Genomic DNA, 22,567 nt, shown 5'->3' with positions numbered 1-22,567 from the left:
CAAAGAGGGGGGTCATTTTTGGGGGGATCCCCATTTCAAGGGAGATCCAAATTGTTAGTTAAGCAGAGCATTACATCAGTCAAATTAAAACATATATTACCACCATTAAACATTTTATTTCATTGTCACATGCATGATCTCTGGTAAAATCAAGTTCACAGATCAACATAACCATCAGGACCTAAAACATTTACAGTTATTAAATCAAATTGGTCCGACTTATTTGCTGACGATTCAATTTCCTTACCAATATCTTGAATCTCAAGAGCTATGTCTGATTCTGCTTGATTTTGATCAGACTTTTCCAAAGTATCAAGTTTTGGAATTGAAGACTTGAATTTTTTATTGTAAGAATTCTTTAACATCTCAACTGCTATTGCTTCAAAGAGTAATCAAGGGAACTAATGTTATCCAGGGACAAAGACCAGACATGAAAAACAGACGTACAAAGAACATGAAATTTTGTTAAAATCAAATATACAAATTAACAAAAGCAACTGAGCAACTATGACTCCACTAAAAACTTGGAGCATGGACCAGGTGTGCCAGTAGGATAAGCGTCCTCTGCTTTTCTAGAAACCCGCCGAGTTGCTCATAAAAAGTCAAGTCCGGGGTAGACGAAAGAGGAAAGGAAAACCATGACATGTTGAACAAATCAGTTTTCATGGCGCAGATGGATACACCGTAGCGATCCACGATTTCATGACGACGACCACAATATAAAACTTCTATAGGGATGACTTCAATTTTGTAGCAACACAACCCTATTCCAGAAGTTTATTTGTTAGAATTCTATCGCGATACAAAAACTGTGTAGTTTCGGTAAGCTCTGGCATAATGTAGGAGTTGTTATATGAACTCCATACGCATGTTTAATAGAGAGGGTATCACATTTAAAAAAAAGTTTTTAAGAGGGATAAGAAAATATCATAGGGGGGGGGAGGTCAAGAAAATTTTATATGATTTCAAAATTACCAGTCCCCCCTCCCAGGTAAATAATGATAAATTTCTATATCCATTTGAATCGTAAGGGGAAAAAGGGGGCTATTATAGTCAAATTTTGTGTCCTGGATCTTTTTATGTAATATTCAAACCATAACCTTTTTTTTTTGCCTATTGTATCTTTGTATTTATATAAAATCATATATATCATTGTCCTGCCTTTCTATTTCAAATGTAATCCTAGCCCCAACCCCCACTCATAAAAATCAACACGGTTACGGAGGCGTATTCAGGTGGGAGAGTGGCGGGCGTGCAAGGCAATTTGCAAAGCATGGGTTGTCAGGGGTAGATTTAGGTGGTTTCAAGTTGAAACTTTAAATTTCGCGCTAATTTTACCACAAGATATCTACATTGCACCCACTCTATAATATTTCAAAAATTTAACCTCAAAATTTGAGTCACCTCGCTCGGCTCGGCAGAATTTTTACTGTGCGCCCCTATCTAAAATCCTAGATCCGTTTCTGTTATTCCTACAACGTAAGCGGTTGGAATTCCGTTTCTCTATACCCCAGGATGGCATCAAGTCAGAAAATAGCTTGCCAGACAACCTCTAGCATTGCTGGAATACATGGTTTGCTACATAAGCATTGTATTGCTTTTTTATATATATTTCTTTATTGCTTTTATGGAGAATATTAAAATAGTTTCAAAACAGGCAACTTGTTTCATGCTAAACGGTTAAAGCAAAATATGATGAAAGCTATTTACAGGTTAGTGAACAGGGACGGCTCCAGACACTTTGAAAAGGAGGGGTGCAAGCCAATGTGATGGTGATGCTAAGACATTATTTTCCATGTTTTGTCAATTTTACAGATGAAAATGACTAATTTTCTGGTAAAAAGGAGGGGGTACCAACCCCCTCTGATCAATGAACAGGTATTACCAGCACAGTTGACTAATAATTATCATTCGATAAGATGTCCTATTAAACAGGTGCGTCATGAGCTTATGGTATGATCATCCTCTCCTCAACATCTCTCTTAACTAGTGAACAAAAAAAAATCACAATTTTGTAGAGTTTATACAAGGAAACCATGAATTCAGATCAATTCAATGTAAATTATAGGTGCAAGTACATGGCATGATTATGATTAGCTCAAAATTCAACAATAAATCCTTCTTTTTCAAAATTTTTAATGTCTGTGAATGTTTATATTTTATTCTATTTACCCATGGAACTTGTTTTTTTTTTTTTCATTGATTGGTTGTGGTTTCAATGCATATTGCAATTGTTTCTTGCATTTCAGGACAAGAATGTTTTACTGTATGAAATGATCCTGCTTTATACTACTCTACTATTATGACATTTTGAGGCGGTTTCATAGTGCTACCTCACAGAATCAACAGTTGCTTAGCCAAATAGTTTTTACACAAAATTACTTGTTTGAGAAGCAGTGAAAGATTTAGCACTCACTAGTCGTAAGTAGAAAACTTAAATACATGTACCATTTATGTTTGCCAATGAGATAGTCATTCAAAAAAAACAAGTAAGTAACGATTAAGCTTCTACAAGTGAAATCACCACATGGTTATCAATAATGGGCAAACCACATACCATTAAGCAATCTATAAAAAGGCCCCAAAACAAATAAAGTAAAATTATTTACAAAAGACAATAATCAACCTAATCTACAGAAAACAATGAAGTAATTTTTTAGGTCAGTTGATAGAGTGACAGCTTGCAGTGCAAGTGATTCTAGGTTGATGGCTATACATGTATGAAAGTGACTTTTACATTTGAAGCACAACATATTTAAACCTTGTTCATTTGTATAAGAAATATGATTTTGAAAATCTTTATTTTCAAACTTCAGCTTCATATTAGCTTTCATTACAGTGCAAGCAGAGATTGAACAGCATTGAAGATCATCTAAATTCTACATCTTTGAATTCTTTTCAGTCATATATATGCCATGGATGACCTGGAAGTATAAAAATCGGTAATAAATATACATAGTACTCATATTCAAAGTTACTGTGATTCATGATTCCTGTATTGAAGTAGACCTCTATTTAAGTAAACCCTACATTATATGGCTCATTGGATGTTTTTTTTCTTCAAACAAAACATCCCATTATGTTAAAATATTATGTCTATGTTACAACCTTCATTTAAGTGTCATGGGAACTGTAGTGCTACATTTTAAGCAATAAACACATATGGGATCTATCTACATTACACATGTAGAAATAATACAAATACATTTCTAAAATAAATTGACTAATGAGAGTTTATAGTGAATAATCAAAAGACTTTGAAAGTGGGGGTCCAAGCTATTAATTTCCTCATATTTGCAAAAATTTTCCACATTACTTCCAACATTTCCCAACAAAAGAGGTGGTTCCTACCTTTGGAACACCTCAAATCAATATTAATTTTTTTTTCTCCAGAAAACAAGGCATAAAAATATTGTATACAGAACCTCAAATACCTACACAATCTATTATCATACTTCATTTGAACAGAGCTTCCTGTTATGTATGACTTGTCTGGTAACTTGTATCATTCGTAGGTGAACACGATGGCTGCATCCAAAATTTTCTGGAAAATATCAAACATATTTCCTTTTAATATGGAAAGAGATACTGAAAATCAACATGGATAGACTTTTATCATACTGTCATGACTATGGTATAATTGTACATGTCCATGACAACATACTGTGCAAAAGAATTCTGATGACTGATAAAACTAGTTCCTTATCCTTAGTTACAGATATACAATGTAAGTCAACAGCTTGTATTTATGGATCTATTAAAAAAGTAAAAAAAATAGCACGATAACTTCTTAAAAAATTGGAAATTGTGTCTTATATAAGGTCATACAAATGTATATGTTAATGTTTAGATTAATTTCCAAATTATATAATTCATGTAGTTTATCCCAAGTTATGTATAAATGTTCTCATATGACTTACACGTACAATACCATGGAACATTAAATATTGCTTTTGATTGCTCTTGGTCAACTATTCTGCAATACTTGTTTCACTGGAGTTTCCTTGACCTTGTACATGAATTTATTTTTGTTCTCAAAAATGAAATATGAGGTACTGTATACACAAATAACAGATTCTTCAAAGGTTTTGTTTGTGTCACCCTATAATCAAGTAACTGTACAACTCATCATGTTCAACAAGTTTGTATCATAGACTGATTCATTTAAATGAAAACCAACAGTCATTGACTCAACAACTCTTCATGTCTTTATAAAAATGTTTGTATGGACTGGAACATGTATACAGTACACGTATAAGGCTTAAAAAAGTTTTTTGTGTACCATATCTCCTGTAATTTGAACTGCACTCATTTACTTAGACTACAGCACATGATTTAGACAAATTATAATTAACAAATACATGGTATATGAAAAACACTTAAGTTATTTATCATAATTCTTTATTATTGTAACTGTGTTCGAGCTAAATAAAATATTTGTATTTTCATCATGACGGCACTGTAAACAATAGTGAATACATATCATTAATGTTCGTTTGTTTTGACAATCAAAATGTCGACTTTAAAAATATAAAAACAAAAAATTATCGCCAAAAATTGTAATAAAATCAAATATAACAAATTACTAGCGACAAATATGCCGAAGTTCATAAGCAAGCTGCTGGTAAAAAAACACAATGGAGAAAATTTTAATTTGTTTTGTGTTTTTTTGTAGAAGGTTTGGAATTATCTCAAACTACGATTTTCAGGTTCATTTGTATCCACCTTAAAGTGTCACTTACTTTTTGGTGGAATATATGTCCACATGTGAGTACATGAAACTCAAATTCAGACGACCCCTTTAAATAGCGCTTATTTTTACTTACTTTACTTAGGGAAACAAAATATCTATACAAAATTTAATTTGATTTATGATTGGTTGGTTTTCTTTGACACGGATAGGATCGATTAGAAAACGTTTCGAATTTTTGAACCAAGTTACGCTTCCATAACTAACGTCGGGACAATTAAGGCTTGTCCAAGAAGCGTCAACCGTTCTAAATTGGTTATATTGTATAAATTTGTCAAAAAATCAAAATTAAATATTTTCCACGGCATGTACTTCGGTTTTTGTCAAGGACCAATCTGAACTTAACTGAATAAGAGATTAAGTCATTTCTTCCGTGAGCTGGCAATAATATTACTTTTGATTACTCTAATATTTTAAATTATGTGACTTTGTACAACCAATTGACTACATCAAGCCAAAAAGTCTGCGTTCTTATTAGTATATTTGAATGAGTGTTACAGTACTGAACGATAATTTGTGTGGGAATATCTTGCCCATTCATTTAATATCATTTCAAGGGTACGTTAATTAAGCTGTAAAAAAATCAATGATTATTTTTTCAAATTCAGAGAGATTCTAATCAAAGAATATCTACGAATTCCATTCAGTCAGCATGTAGGATCTAACAACACTCCATTCTGTTCAGATGACCCTTTCATAATCCTCGGGTTTTTGCCTTTGAATAATGCTTTCAAAATCATGATAGATGAAATCCAATTGGCTGATCAGAGAGGTCATCAGAGCAGAAAAAAGAATATAATAGAATGGAGTGTTGTTAGATCCTACATGCTGTGACTGAATGGAACAAGTGATAGGTCGTACTTTTATTAGATTGACAAAGCAACTATAACTTGAATAATTGAAAAATCTGAAGGGGACATTACCGTGTGACAGTACACCGTTTTAAAGAATACCCCATTACAATATTTTAACCAATAAGAATAGCTCATAATTCTTTAATATGATATAATTCAAGGAACACATTCCGATGGATAAAATGAGAACAAAATACTTTTTTTCACTTTAGAAGCTGGAGAAAAAAAAATAGTCCGGTCCTTTGTAAACTTAATTTATAAAGCACATGTATACACATAATATATGTGTCAAAACCCCTAGAGTATTTATGGTTCAGTAAAAATGACTTATTTGGTATTTTCTGTTTAGTATTATCACAATTTATACTTCTGGGGTTTTTTTTTTGATGATTTTTGACGGTTTTCGTAGTCAAAATTTATCAAAAAATGCGAAAAATGGGATTTTCGATTTGTCGGTGAGAAGTCATATAAATTCGACTTTACAAGTTATTGCTGTTCTAGTTGGTAATACTTTCCTCAAAAACACGGAATAGTTTATTTGTTGATATGATAGGGGTAGACAGTAATCTTGGCAGAGTGTGTGTACAATATATATGGTATGATTGAGTCCGTTTGTACCACGAAAACTCCATTAATATTCATTGTGGTAATTAGATGTCTCTTTTACTTTTCGCGCATGTGTGAACATTTATTCGGAAATAGACATCCGTTATTTGATAGAAGACGAACAGACACTATGGTGAGGTCTTCCTAGAACCTTTTTCTTAAGAACAAATGAAATTATACTGAATTACTTTATCGTCATAAACACATTTTGAGGCAAATTTATCGTTTTAGAATGGAGGGGTGATTTTGTTGATAGCTGCATCCTTCTAAGTTAGGTTTTTGTTACAGCATACATGTGACTCAACAGAATTGAAAGCATACTATATTGATTCTAGCTGCGAAACGCAGCTCTAACTATTTTTTTGGTATTTTCTTAACGTTAGATCGCAAAATAAAAAAAAAGTTCAAGAGCTACGATTTCATAGCTATATTGATCCTAGCTAGTCCAAATAATTATACCGTCTTGAGAGGCTAATTTTTATTTTGCTTGGCACTATTGTGACACAGTGAGGCATAAATATCAGTTTGAAATGCTTAATTAACAGTTAAAAGTTGATCAATTTCACCAATATTGGATCTCATGTACTTGGCGATCGCAATACTGGTATAAAAAACTTGTTCCAGTATTGTGATTTTGTTTTTTTCAAAATTTTGTACAGCGATGTTCATCCACCGATCGCTTAGGTTTGCATGTCCCTGGGGAAAAAGACCTACTTGGAAAGAATATAAAGACCTAGTCAAATTACTACAAGAACAAAGTTCACTTAAGACTAAGACCATTGACCATTTAAGACTGACTCTAATGACAGTAGCTGTGTATCACCACCTTAATATGTAATTTTATCATGATATTTTGATTTGTGTTTTCATTAAAATAGTGCTCAATTTTCCTCTAACATGTACGAAATAAATAACATACAACAGTTTTTGCAGTCTTTCATATCAAAGTCAACATTACTAAATCAATAAAAGTTAATACTGTGCAGAAATGAGTAATTACAAAACAGTACTTGAGTTAAATTTTTACAATACTTACATGTACTACAATACTATAGATATATATGTACAAGTACAATGTTTATTTTTTTTAAATCACAATACTGGTATACAATACTGGAACAATTTTTTATACCAGTATTGTACACAATACTGGTATACCAGTATTGCGATCGCCAAGTACAAGAGATCCCCAATTTCCCCTCTGCCAATTACTGATATTGTCTTTGATTAAATAAGTAAGTCATCCGGTGGTTTTTACTCACACCTGAAAGTTACCCTATTTTCAACAGAGAAATTGAAAATTTTAAAAACTTTAAAAAAAAATACGTATTGAAACAGTTGTTTCAAACACTTGCATCCAGCTGACAGTCACGCTTAGTTATGGAGCAGTCCGGTATGTCTGCGCACCTAAGACTTGCTGTCTTTTATAAACATAAGCTCATGGTTAACTGTCCTTTAAAATTTCAAATACTAAATCTACATACAATGTTTTTATAGGAAATCATTCTTTATCATCAGTGGCATTAGCAAATTTGATTTATTTGTTTTCTATATAACAAACATGCTGTTTTCTTGTAAACAATGAAAGTCCAGTCATTCTGGGCATGCCTAGAATAAACACCTGGGTATGGATAAAGGAATGATTATGAAATTTCAAATTAAGTTTTACAAATTGTTCAGAACATTCATTGAACAAAGCAAACTGTTTTAGTTGATTTTAACCGATAAAAGTTGCAAAACAATGGGTTCAAATTGTAGTTGTTGTGATATGTTAGTGATAATGTGATATTTAAGTGGAGCTAAATTTACGAGTTTCTTTCAGTAAATGAACTGATTAGGCAGTTATAAGGTTTAATAACCAATTCATATATATTTATTGTAAATATCTATGGTACAGTCACAAAATCAAGCTATTTATAAGATGCTCTGTGAGGTAACACACAAGGGACAGTAGAAGTTATCAGTTTTAGATATGTGTTCCTCCTGGGTACAATACTTCAAATGGACCCACTTGAGACAGCAATCCCACTGTGCCCAGTTAACAATTTTAAGGCTTATATCCATTCTCAGTTCATCTGGCTGACATTTTCCACACACAATGCAAGTTTCTGTATCCTCATCTTCAAGTTCGTCACCATCCTCTAAAACATTTAATTTCTTTTCAGAAGTTTTTGTTTTTGTTGTCTTTGCAAGTCCTTTTCCTTTAGATTTGTTTTCTTTTGAAGACCCCTTCCTAAATTTTCCATTTGTTTTATTTTGAACCGATTTGTTTGCTTTTGACACTGCATTTGATGTTGATGGAATTTCTTTCTCAATGCTAGCATATGGTGTTTCAATTGGTTTTCTTTTCTTTCGAGCTGGTTCTTCTATCTCAGTTTGACTCAACTCATCATTTTTCTTTTCCCTCTTCTGTGTTTTATTTGATTTAGTTTTTTCCTTTTCTGTCTCCTTCAGGATCAGTAAGTCTCTGAATGTTTCTTCAGTAATTGCTGCACCATAGTGAGGTACAAAAGTTGTTCTTTTCTTCTTGGGTTTCTCAGTTTGATTTGACTTCAAATGTTTCTACTTTCTGTGCAAACAGTACTTTGATGGACCTCATATCTGTACGTTCTTTCCTGCTAGGCGTGTTTGTTGATGACACTGGATTAATTTGTGGCACTGACCGTTTTGGCTGGACAGCCTCTGGGTTCAGTGGGAAAATCCCTGTCTTGCGGAGCGGAAACCCAACGTGATGTTTGCAATGGTCATAGAACTGTTGTATGCAGTGTTAATGAATGAAGGTAACTGATCACATGTAATTACTGAATTAGGTTTCTCATGCGTATGTTTGTGGAATTCAGTATTCAAACTTTTTTTGAATGAACTAAAGACAGACACGTCCAGGGGTTGCAACATGTGAGAACTATGTGGAGGGAGAACAAATAGATGAACATTTGATTTCCTGGCAGATTCAATGATATCAATGGTGATGTGGGTAGAGAGCCCATCATACAATAGAATTAAAGGCTGTTGAGTGACATGGACAAGAAAATGGTTATTGAAAAAATCCAAGAAAATCTCAGTGTTAACCCATCCATTAGGAGATGTATTGTATTTGGTACCAGCCATTCCTTTGCTTACCAACTCATGTGTCAGAAGCTGACCTTTATATATAATGTAAGGAGGTATGGTCTCACCAAGTGTGCTTACTGCAGCCACTAATGTTGTTGATGACCTTCCTGAAGTAACAGAAAACGCATCACAGCCACGACGAGAAAGTACTTTGGGTGGGGAATGGTCATGAGAGATTCCAGTCTCATCAACATTCCAGATTTGTGAGGGTTGGTTTGTAAGACTGTATTCATCGAGAATACATTTCAACTCCTCAAAATACTTTGTAATGTGCTCAGCCTTGACATCATTTCTGACCTTTTCTCTTTTTTTAGGCTGGACCATTTTGACATTAGAATTTCGGGACAAAAAAACATAAAACCAATGTTTAGTCGGAGCTTTGTTTCTTCCTTTTAAAGTGCACATATTAGCTGCCATTTGGCATTTCCATTATTTGCCATCGTGCATACCCATAACCTTTTTCTGCCATTTACACACAATGCCTTGTTAACTCAATCTCTTCTGAAGTTGTAAAAATGGTCGGACTACCCATTCTTAAGTTATCAACCCCTGTAATATTGTTTAATCGTAATCTGAGTGTGCTCTGTGGGATACCATGTCTTCTAGCTGCACCTCATACTTTCTCCCCTAATTCTGACATCATCAAAAGCCTCTTTAACATTTCTAAATTATAATTTGCTCTTTTTTTTTCTTTTGCATTATCTAAAATTAAAAGAAATTAAAGAAAATATTTTTTTTCTAAAAGTTTTTTTTTTCATCAACATCAGTATTAATAACACATTGAAATCTTTCCTTTATTTACTACTTTAGAATAATGTTCTAACCAATCAGAATATAGCACCATCTAAGGTCAATGTCAAGGTAAAGCAGACGCCCTTGTGTGATGATGGCAGATAAAACTTTCGTTTATCTTTATATATGTTTAAATTTGCATATGGCGAATCATATCCTTCAGAGATTATTAAGAAAGGAACATAGTTTTGAGCTAATATGTGAAAATGTATAACAGGTAAGCCATTCTAAATCACACGTAGTGCATTGTTTACTAGGTCATCATTTCATGGGTCATTACACATTAGGGAATCCCCTCTAATCCAGTCAACTTATTGACTTCTACATAATTTTAGAGATTTTTTTTAATAAGTTTACTTACAAGAGGTATTGAAAGAACAAAACTTACCAAATATGTCTTGTATTCTTGATTGATATTTTGTTTTACGGATGAAAACAGGTCATTATCAATTTTCTATTTACGGATATGACGTCAGAGCAGACATACCAGATGCGCAGAGTTCAGGGAAAACACTATGCAAAGAAAAAAACCCTGTTTTGCTATCATGTTAAAAAAAATTAGGGTCGATAGGTGTTGGGTTACATTAATAACCATTCTTGAGCCAATGCTTCAAGTCACTATTTGGAATTTCACTGCTGACATTTTGGAAATTTTGAGCATATTTCTTTTTTGGAATAATTTGCTTTCATATAAAGTTGAAAAATTATTTTATACATGTTAGATATACTGGTAAATGTATGTAACTAAAGCAATCTACAAACTCTTCAGACATAATATTTTGTCTTTTGTCATCCAATTGCCTTCGTTATATATTGAAATGTGTTTGTTTCTTTCAGGGACAACAGCAGTCTGGTGGTCAGGGAGGACAAGGAGATAAGAAAGATGACAAAGTATGTAACTTACTGAATGCCTAGATGTAAAATATGTGTGCTCTGTAACCTGCACCACTAAATTTTTACTTGCCATGCTGAAAGGAACTGTAGGTTTGCAGTCTGTCAGTCTGTCCTTCACACTGTACTTTTTAGCTCACCTGGCCAAAGGCCATGTCTTCCGTTTTTGTTAACAATTATACAAAACTCTTCTCCTCTGAAACTACTTGACCAATGGAAACCAAACATGGTATGAATGTTCCAAGGGGTATCCTGCATAGAACTAAGCCAGCACTCCACAGTTTAGTTTAGTTTCCCACTTTTGCCTAGGGATGAAAAATGACATAAATGGAAATCGGTGGTTGCTATAGTGATTAAAAATGAAGAATCTATTGTTGATAAAACATTTTCTGAAAAAAGGGGACTTTTAAAAGTATTTTGCAATGTTTTATATATTTTCAATATTGAAGGGGCTTTTTTTCAATGACAATTTGACTTCATTGTGAAAGTGAAAGTAAGTCAATTTTTCACCATGCTAAATTTAATAAGTGGATTACAAAGTGAAATAGCTCAAAATCTAACCGGCAATGCCCATATGAGGAAGGGGTTTTCGAAGGAAAAAGTTTGAACAGTTTCAGGGGATGAAATAAAAATTGCAGATATTTTGCGGGAAATTTGATATTTTTAAACCTGATTTTATGAACTTTTTTGCAAATTTTTGCATGGTTTCTATGGTAACCCTATATGCTGTGGGTAATTTTTTTCCAGAAAATTTTTACTGCATCCTGAAGGCCTTGGCTAGAGCTATTTGTAAATATATAGATTTACAGATGCTTGACTTTTTTTTAAAGTGATAAATGTTACAAAGCATCAGATTACAGACCAAAATTAGGCAGTTCTACAATACTGTGGAGTGCTGGCTAATGTGGGGATTTTTGATTCGTCAAAAAACATGGCCGCCATTACTAAAAATAGAACATAGGGGTCAGACAGTAGTTTTTCACATATATCTCCTAAACCGTTAGGTTTAGCTAAATTCTGGCTGGGTGAAAGTATTCAGCTTGATGAGATCTATCTCTGGTCAAAGTTTAGCCATTTTGGAGTTATAGCCCTTCTTCAATGATTTTTGCCATTTTTAATGTTATTTCTTTCAAAAATATTCTCAGACACTACTTGATCAAATGAAACCAAACTTGGTATGAATTTTGCTTGGGGTGTCCTGCATAGAACTGAAGTGGGGATTTTTGATCCATCAAAAAACATGGCAGCCATTACTAAAAATAGAACATAGGGGTCAGACAGTAGTTTTTCGTATACATGTATATCTCCAAAACCATTAGGTTTAGCAAAATTCTTTCAATAGCTGAAATGATCCATATTATTAGGACTGCAAAAGTCTTCAGATACAAGAGTTGTCAGATGACATCTTGTAAGAGTTATTGCCCTTGAAATGGGAAAGATGGCTCCTTTTTTTAACAGTTTTCAGTCAATATCTTGAAAACTATAATAGATTAAAAGAAACTTTCAATTGCTGAGAAGATCTTATGATAAGTCCTACCAAGGAATTCTTGAGTCAAAATTGTTGGACAACTTCTGGTTAAATTAATTGCCTTTGAAAGGCAAAATTCAACCAGGTGAGCGATTCAGGCTCCTGGGAGCCTCTTGTTTTCTAAACCTTGTAGCTATTGAGGCAAGGGGTATGCACAGTAAATGTTAAGTATATCTAAACTTGGAGAAGTAGTTCTACAACTGTGGTTCACAACTTCAATTAGAACATCCCAATGCATTAAAAATACAATTTTAATAACTATTTTACAGGAGAAAAAAAGAAAATATGAACCTCCAATTCCTACTCGAGTTGGTAAAAAGAAGAAAAAGATGAAAGGCCCTGATACTGCTAGCAAACTTCCTCAAGGTAAGGATTAAGGTGTTGGTTAGTCATGTTTGACCATATATAACCTCACTATTGATCTATTGATTTAAAAACTAGACAAAAAACTGTTACCAATGCTCACTAAATAAAAAACCCCATCCCCATTTAATAACATGAACTTTTTGACATCCTAATCGATTTGGGTTTATCTAAAATGGGAAATGCACAATTGGAATATAAAATCAGGATTATATGAAAGTTTCTTTAAATTCCATTTAGTTGTGTAGAATGAGAATGGTACCCCGAGATCAGGGAATGATAAATTCTATGCTGATGTGAGACCTACCACAAAAATTCTAATATAGAAGACACACTTATTCCAGTGATATTGTTTGCTTTAAATTACCTCCGATAAAAAGACTCCTCCCCACATGAAAGTCAGGGATTGCGCTGTGCTTTCCCAATGTCGTAATTTTGCGATTTTTTTTTTGGATCTGGCAACAACCAAAAAACAGTTGGCCATTTTCTTGGTGCCTAGTTTTTGTATATTAAAAATGACCGGAAGTTAGTCAGCAACCTATATTTTCTCCAGTTAAACAATTGTGTTGACACCTGGTCAGAGTTAATTGACCATAACCAATTCACGACTGAAACCAATCAAAGGAAATTGGACCAGGTGACTGTGTCTCACAATATCCTCATGAGAAGTGTAAATACATTATTGAGCCAATCGAAACTCTAGTCATCTGGTCAAAGGTAAATACAGTTTTGCCCATGTCATGGCATGTGCGGTGGATACATACAAGCTTCACAGCCCTGTTAAACCATATGATTGATTAAAAAACAGATTTACCTTATAACAGAATAAATTAACAATGATTATCCCATTCGGAAGTGTCTAAAACACTTTTAAATGCAAGAATTGATAAAAGAAAACGGATGACATTTGTTTACACTTTTACCATATGGCTTTTTTGGTAGTAAAATCGGTAAACAAATAGAATGGGGATTCCCAAAATCTAATTATGGAAACACTGAAGGCATTAAGTGATAAAATTCAGATATCAAATAGAGTATGAGGGAACAAAAGATACAAAATGTAATTAGAAAGGGCCACAATAAATAGTCCATGGTAGTTTGCTAGAAATTTTATCACTTGAAAAAATAATGAAATCCTGCTCTATACATGCATCAAGAGAGAATTTGGGTACATCTATGTCATGAATGAAGGGGTTATTTTGATGAGAACTTTTTATTTCAAAAAATAGAAAAAAAAATTTTTGCACTCATTTTGGCTCTAATATATGAAAATTGGCGTAATAATAATCCCAAGTGTTGTGAAAGAGTAATCAACGGAATCAAGGTTATAGCAGTAATCAAAAGAATGTAATCCAGGGACAAAGACCAGACATGGAAAACAAAATATGTGAATTTGAATTTTCATCTGTTTTTCCTTTTTTTTTAAAGTTTACTTCCCGTATTTTGCTACTGATGTTGTATGTTTGTTACGTTGTTGTTGAGGGAGAATGTAAATGACTTTTGTGGACATGTTTTGTCGATGTGTGATGTTTTTGAATGATTAATGTCCAAATTAACTGTTTATGTAAACCACAGTGATGTTGATGTGAGGATACAACCGAATAAACATTTATGTTTTTTCTATATTGGACTTATTCAACTTTTACTACCACTCGACCCAGATAATTATAGTTACAATGCAATCTAACATGATTTTGCAACACATACTAAATACAATACCAAGTAAGATATTGTTTTCCTTTGTAATCAAAGGATAGGATATTTCTGTTCAAAATTACACTTACTAAAATCTATTTGACTTGTCTTCTCCTTGACATGCTTTATAAAATTAATCATCTAAATTACAAATTCAGTGTTTTGTACAGTTATTCCAAATTTCCCAATTTAATAAAATGACGCATATTTTCCCCCTAAAAAGGATAGTTCAATTTTGAAAAGGCAAACAATATCACTGTATTCAATACTACATGTATATAAAGATTCTGTGAAAGTTTACATACTGTTTTCCCAAGGAATTTGTGAAGGCATGGTTATTTAAGTATGTTGAGGGCACTCAACCGTCACAGAGGGTTTCATTTAGGGGCACCCCACCTTGACACTAGGGCAATTTATTTACTGAGATCTGCAATAAACATCCTTCATCCTAGTATGATATTGTAAAAGTATCATAAATGGGTGTCAACACACCAGGAGTACATGTTGAACATGCAAATTTGTTGAACATAATTAAATTAAACTTGTAACTTGAAAGTTGGGTATGGCCACCTGGGGGCACATTGTAAAATTCATGATGAGGGCAGCATGGTGCTAGAAGATGAAGGCATGGTGCAGTGCCATGCTATATTGGTCTAGAGAAACCTCTATTACATTATGTGGTGTGAGAAGAGTAAGGGATAAGAGATGTGTACCACCATGTCCCCATTTTCATAAATTACTAAGTCCAATAAAGTGTTATTTGAAACTCCCTGATTGATTTCAATTAAAATCTTAAATAAGAGGTGTACAATGAGATAATGTAATAAATACTCAGTTATGTAGGAGGACTAACAGATAAGAAGTTGGTCTGTATTTCATATGTGTACTCAATAACTACACCAAAAATTTTTCAATATTTTCAAGTCGTCGTCTGTTTTTCTCAAGGTCAGGGTTAATTTTGAAAGTGACAAATAACTGTTGTTTTTTTCTCATTCAATTTTGTGGCTGTAAAAGGGAAATTTGGTTTGATTTATCCCTGATGCTTTTATAATTTTAATTTGTATGCTCCAATTTAAATGATGAATGATTATTGTTGAGATATAATCCGACTTTTTCCTTTCATTGTCAGATGTTGTTTGGTCTAACTATTTGAGAAAGGAGACGTATTTTCGTAACTGTATAATGTACACTTTTATTGTGTTATAAAGACAATGGTAACAAAAAACTGCAACAAAGTTCTTTAAAATGTGATTTTTTTTTCAGTGAAAACATTGCCGACTTTCTTCAGCCACGTTTTTGTTTATACTGAGAACAAGTTTTTAATGAAAGAAAGCAACTCAATATTTTCTCTAGAGGAAATATTGAGCTATTGTCATCACTTGGTGTTGATAGTCTTACTAAATCTATAACAATTTTTTAAATCTCTTCTCCTCTGAAACTACTTGACCAATTAGAACAAAACTTTGTATGAATGTTCTTTAGGGTATTGTGCAAAGAACTTTTGTGGGTATTTTTGATCTGTCAAAAAACTATTACTAAAAATAGAACATAGGGGTCAGACAGAAGTTTTTCGCATATATAATCTCCAATTCATTAGTTTAAGCAAAATTCTGACACTGGGTAAAAGTGTTCAGAAAGATGAGGTCTATTAGTGGTCAAATTTTCCTGTAAATTTGTTAAGCCTGTTTGAGTTATTGCCCTTTTTCAATGTTTTTTGGCTATTTTTAACGTTATTACTTTCAAAAATCTTCTCCTCTGAAACAACTTGACTAATTTGAATCAAACTTGGTATGAATTGTCCTTAAGGTATTCTGCATTTTTGATAAAAAAAACATGGCCATTGTTGCTAAAAATAGAAGAAAGGGGTCGGTCATTCAAGTTTTTCTCATGTATCTCCAAAACCGTTAGGTTTAGCCAAATTCTTTCGATTGCCAAAATGATCCGTATTATAAGGCCAACAAAAGTCTGCACAGGACCGAAGTTGTAGTAGGACTCCTTGTTAGAGTTGTTGCTATTGAAAGGTGGTAAATGATGTTTTTAGCAGTTTTCAGCTAATATCTTAAAAATTATGATAGATGGAAAGAAACTTTCAGTTGATGAAATGATCCTTATGATAGGTCCTACCAAAGTCTTTATTGAGTTAAAATTGTCATCACTAGTTGTTGTCTTTATACATTTGGTGTCATGACATTAAACTGAAGTATAACTGTATTAGTCTTTATGAAATTATACCACAGGGTACCAAACCATTGAAAGAAGGCCATGCTTTATTTAAAGGGTTTTGACTTGAACCTTTTAAGTAGTATTGGTCAAAAAGGGGGAAGAAACAAATACTTCATGATGCCTGGACAATAAATTGACTTAAAGGAGAAGACTATGTTATTGTGCAAGTCATAAATATCGAAACTAATCTTTTAAATGTTCATGAAAATTAAATTGAAGCAAAATAATTTCCTTTTCTTAACTAATTAATCACGATTTATAGTAAGGGAATTTGAATTTCCTGCGCCACCATGATCGGTTGAGATGTGACATCACGAAGTCGGTTTATATAGTGAAAGTAAATAGGTAATTCATTATGACGTCTGAAGAAATTCCCCCTATAATTTCAACCCAGAATAAACAGAAGAAAAGATTTAGGCACAACATGTAAGCAAATGTCAGTTAACTTGACAAACAATGGGATTTGCAGCCAGAAGACTAGTATGTCATAGGAAAATGTAATGGTTACTTCTAAAGAATGTTCATGTTGCCGGTCAAAAAACTTTTGGAATTTCTCTTTTATCTGCAATTGTAAGCTTGACAAAACAACATGTTTTGTTGATTAGATGAACAAGATTGTAGAAATATTTACAGAATATTCTTTGTTGACATATTATTTGCAGTACTTGTATCAGTACCAAACTGACTTAGTGATGTCACGAGCCAGTCAGAACCTATCGGTAAAAATCAATAAAGACTGCTTATGATTTTCATTCAGATAAGAGAGTTCTGCAAGATGGCTATCTACATATATTTCGAAGATTTCAAAGCGCATTTTGCATTAAAGGTTGTTTATTTTTTTGTTTACGTGGGTATGATATAAATCATAAGAGCCTAACTTAATGCAGAGGTGGTCTTTCCCTCTAAGTTAAGGGATTTCTCCAAAATTGTACCACAAGGCCCTATACCACCAAAGGAAGGCTTGGATTGATTTAAGGGGTTATGACTGGAACCATTTAGAATTTAGGAACAAAAAGGGGCTTCTTCAGTTCTGGTCAATTTTTTATCCTGTGCAAAATGTTAAATTTAAGTCCAGAGTTGTGTCATGCTTGAGTTCTTTGTCCACACTTGCTCCTACTGTTCAGGGCACAACCTCTGTGTTTGTATCAAGCTACATCCTGCAAAGCATTTATTTTAAATCATTTAAGTATTCTTGATAATTTTTTTTTCTATGCAGTTACTCCACACACAAGATGTAGGTTAAAGTTATTAAAACTAGAAAGGATAAAAGATTATTTGCTCATGGAGGAAGAATTTATTAAAAATCAAGAAAGACTAAAGCCACAAGAAGAGAAACATGAGGTTAGTATAGTGTTTTGAGTAAGACTTTTAATTTGTTTTGTATCCTTAAGGAAAAAAGCAGGAAATTAGTATTTATACCAGTATGATTTGAATAAATATTGATTTGAAAGGCTTATAACTATTTATTTATTTAAGCATACAAATGAATACTGTTAGTCTAAAAAAATTAGCCCTTTCCTACATATTTTCAGTAGCTAACATTACTGTATTTTTTTAACTTACTATTCAAGGTAGTTAAATATACATGACCCCATCTAATAACAAGAATTACTTAATACTTTAACTTACTGATTAGATATTTTGTAGGTTTACCTATATAAGTAGACACCTCAAAATATAAGACAGATAAGACAAGATTTATGTAAATGAACTTTTGAAGTTTTCCAAAACTTTCAATATTTTTTTGGGGGGTTTTTCGTTATTAGAATGCTTATGTGAATTTAAAAACTGCAAAGAGATTATGAAAGTAAAACTCTGTTTCTTCTGACAAATTTACACACTATTAATTTTGTTCCTCATAAAGAACCCACAAAATTGTAAATTTCTGATTCAAGAACTGTGATGTTGGATGTTTTTTCTACAAATACCAACAATTAAACCACCATCATATGATCAAATGTGTTGTGTTTAGGAGGAGAGAACTAAAGTGGACGAGTTACGTGGCTCCCCAATGTCTGTTGGTTCTCTGGAGGAAATTATAGATGACAACCATGCAATTGTATCAACATCTGTTGGCAGTGAACACTATGTCAGTATCCTGTCTTTTGTTGACAAAGACCAGCTAGAACCTGGTTGTTCTGTTCTGCTGAACCACAAGGTAAAAGGGGTAACATAGTATTGTATTAGGATTTATTTGCATCTTAAATTACAATATTTCAGTATTTGATATACTATTTTTTACAGCACTATGTAAAGAACTTGAATAACACCAAATGTATATATATATACAGCATAAAACTTATTTTTATACACCACATTAAATTTGCTGTTGTATAATGGTATGCTGCCTACATCCGTAGGCAGTTTGGTTTCCAGACAGTAACTTAGGTATAAGTGTATGGATTTTTATGAAATGGGTATCACGAGGTTCCATTCTACAAAAGGAAGTCTGGAATTGAATTTAGGGGTTATATTTTTAACCATTTAAGAAAAGCAGACCAATTAAGGCCAGAAACAGGCATTTTCCTTAATGTCCAGACAATAACTTGACTACAAATGAAAGGCCAGAAAAAAGGATTTGCAATGATGTCCAGATGATAACTTGACTACCAGTGAATTGATGTTTTTAGAATAGTATCAAAAGGTGCCATACCACAGATTGAATGGATTGATTTTGGGGTTTTTGACTTTTCCTGTATGATTTCAATTGATGTCTACAAATAAAATGCATTAAATACATGAAATAGGTGTTGGTACTTATATTGTCTTGCAAGACAAAAAGTTGACCTATATAAAATTTGTATGCATGTAACTTCTGGTGATCTTAATCTGGCATGTCTTGTAAGGGTCGATTCTTTAAAAAATCTCATTGTAAAGCGAAAGTAGTTAATCAACATTAAAGAAGACCCATTTTTTTGGCAGACTTGAGCTGTAAAAAAGTTTGAATATAACACAAGGATCCTTTTGTAATTTACATACAGTGATATAATTTGGCACTAATGTGGTCATTAATTGTCATTATTTATTTGAAAACTAATCAAGAAATAGATGAAATGAAATGAAAACAAGACATGTGCTTACCTGTGTATCCATTGAAGCTATTTTTAACCCAGGTGAATGTCCTGTCAGCAATCTTCGGAAGTAATAGTGAAAAATAATTAGATCAGAGTTATTTTCTCTGATTAAAACAACATTGTTTCACAATATTCTGCAGGTATTATTGACATTGATTGCTTCAGCTGCAACTTATTTCAAATTTGGCAGCTAAAGCAGCTTTAAAGTGCCACAAACAAGCATTTAATGATGTCTATACAATACCTTGACTGAAGGTGAATGCTCAGAATAAAGGGACCAAAAGTTGACTGTTTTGATTCTTGCTGAATTCTTTTTTGTGTCAAATTTTTAATCACAATCAAAATTCAGAGCTTTCCCAAGCTTGAATGGTGTGTCCATGCATCTACTTGCCCAAACCGTACAGGATTCCTCTTAAGCAGTCATTTCAAGTTGTGCAATGGGAAGCATTTTATTGATTTCAAGACTTGAAATGAGACCAGATTTTTTTGGCATTTCTGAATTAATGACAAAAATAACAAGTGCTAGAAAAATCACTGATAAAGTAAATATTCATGTAGATTTTTTTCTGGTATTTGTTGTTAGGCTAGGTCATATGACACTATATAATGACAGGCATTTTATCTTGTAATTCTTGAATGTTCAAGGAAAATTTTAACTGTAGTATTATTACAGAATGGGTGAGTTTACATGAACTGAAGATTTGAGGGACTCCTTTTTGGATTTTCAGTAATGAATTAACTTGTAGGGCATGAAGTACTTGCAGTAATGTGTCAAGAAATATTAAATGTGCCAAGCATGTTCCTTCTAATATAATTATCAGTCAAAACCTCCATCCTATCATCAGTATTTTATGATTAATAAACATGAAGTGAAGAGTAGTGATTTTAACCCAAGTAAAATTGGGAGGAGAATTCAAATTGATTAAAAGTGTCTAGTTTTGAAAATCTTGATATGTTGTTCAAGGAAATAATTTTTTTTTAAGCTGAAATTGGTTCTATTTTAGTATAATTACAAGTGTCAGACAATACTCTGTTGAAATACTTTTGAATGTGATTGCAAATTAACTTGGACTGGTTTAAAAAAATTGGGAAAAATGTGAAACAGAACAAAATTTGGTAATGTGTGTGAAGTTGGACGCTGTTTAACTATCGATTACAGTTTTTACTTCAGTAATCATTGATTGATTCAAATTCAGTCAGAAAAAAAAAAACAGTTCTAAAAAATGTATAATTTCATTTTATTTTACATCAGGTAATATTATAAATTTTGTTCATGCAAGTCAGGGATTGATTTTGGAGGTGTTTATCACATCCATGAAGAATTAGGGACTGAAACCAACGCATTTTGGAAACCAACATTGTCAAACATGTACTAGTATTCCTTGACTCAATGGTTTTTTTCCTTGCTTGAGGATTTTAGGGAATATAAAACTCTCACAAATATTTGTGATTTACATTAGTTAATTATAATCATGTTGATTTTAAAAACTATAACTCTTTTCTGTACTGTATCTTCCCGTACTGTAATTTAGGTTCATGCTGTAGTTGGGGTTTTATCAGATGATACCGATCCTATGGTTACAGTAATGAAATTAGAAAAAGCACCACAAGAAACATATGCTGATATTGGTGGTCTAGACCAACAAATTCAGGAAATTAAGGTATTGTATTACTTGATATTATTCCCCCACTTTATTGTATTGGCCTGTCTGTGTATTTCACACAGAGGTTGAAGATGCATTAATTTGAGAAATTTGTTATAAGGCCAAGAAAATAAATGTCTGTTTAAGGTTACCTTTCCTATTTTTTCTGCCTGCCTTGGCACATGTTGTTGTTGGTTTTTATGCCCCTGCAACAAAATGTCGAAGGGCATCCCTGTCCATCAGTTCATCCATCCGTCCATCCATCCAGATTACACATGATCATGGCTTGTCCGGCTATCTCCTCGTACAGTTTTTGAACTACACCTAAAATATTTTACAGGATATTTCTGCACATGATGAAGATGTGCAGGGCCAAAGGATTTTGATTTTCATGAAATTTTACAGAAATTGGTGAAAGTTACACTTAGTCATTTTACTCAGAAACAGGACTGTATGGCTTGTCCGGCTACCTCCTTGTACAGTTTTTGAACTACATCTAAAATATCTTACAGGAAATTTCTACACATGATGAAGGTGTGCTTGGTCAAAGGATTTTGATTTTCGTGAAATATTACAGAAATTGGTGATAGTTACACTTAATCATTTTACTTATTTTCGTCAAAAATAGGGCTATATGGCTTTCTGTAGTTTTTGAACTACATCTAAAAAAGATTTTGCAGGATGATACTACACATAATGAAGGTGTGCAAGGGCATAGAATCTTGATTTTTCGTGAAATATTACGGGAATTTGTGAAAGTTAGACTTAGTCATTTTCATCAGAAATAGGGCTATATGGCTTGTATGGCTATCTCTTCATCTATAATATTTTTTGCAGGATGTTTGTACACATAATGATGGTGTGCAAGGTCATAGGATCTTGATTTTCATGAAATATTATAAAACTGGGTGATAGTTGGACTTTGTTATTTTTGTCAGAAATATATCCCAAGCAACAAAGTTAGGGATTTGTTATGAGGGGTATTAACATTTTTCTGTGTCCATTAATACGTCCATTGGTCCTCTTTTTCTCATCGC

At 32.9% G+C, this 22,567-nt stretch overlaps 1 protein-coding gene and 1 long non-coding RNA gene across 3 annotated transcripts in view; one reads left to right on the top strand and one right to left on the bottom strand.

Annotated features, from left to right (window-relative positions):
* Nucleotides 1–2,782: 2,782 nt before the first annotated feature.
* On the bottom strand, nt 2,783–5,456 carry LOC148623449 (uncharacterized). 2 transcript variants are annotated; one of them, XR_015919429.1, is made up of 3 exons: nt 5,385–5,456; nt 3,439–3,544; nt 2,783–2,924 (listed from the first exon to the last, which is right to left on the bottom strand). It is a non-coding gene; the product is annotated as an uncharacterized LOC148623449 (long non-coding RNA). The 2 variants fall into 2 exon arrangements; XR_015919430.1 differs by lacking the exon at nt 5,385–5,456 and adding an exon at nt 4,743–4,822.
* An 824-nt stretch (nt 5,457–6,280) lies between these two features.
* LOC148623448 (26S proteasome regulatory subunit 4) overlaps nt 6,281–22,567 on the top strand; it is a 35,045-nt gene continuing 18,758 nt past the window's right edge. Inside the window, exons 1-6 of the mRNA XM_088565245.1 lie at nt 6,281–6,343; nt 10,951–11,004; nt 12,802–12,898; nt 18,030–18,154; nt 18,786–18,971; nt 21,420–21,548. Of these exons, the coding sequence (XP_088421371.1) occupies nt 6,281–6,343; nt 10,951–11,004; nt 12,802–12,898; nt 18,030–18,154; nt 18,786–18,971; nt 21,420–21,548 (654 nt within the window). The remainder of the gene's footprint in view (nt 6,344–10,950; nt 11,005–12,801; nt 12,899–18,029; nt 18,155–18,785; nt 18,972–21,419; nt 21,549–22,567) is intronic.

Source organism: Perna viridis, chromosome 2, assembly GCF_037379345.1.
Source record: "Perna viridis isolate PV_CMFRI_1.1 ecotype Kerala chromosome 2, ASM3737934v1, whole genome shotgun sequence".
NCBI classification, from domain to species: Eukaryota; Metazoa; Mollusca; class Bivalvia; order Mytilida; family Mytilidae; genus Perna; species Perna viridis.
This window is presented reverse-complemented; position numbering and strand designations above follow the sequence as displayed.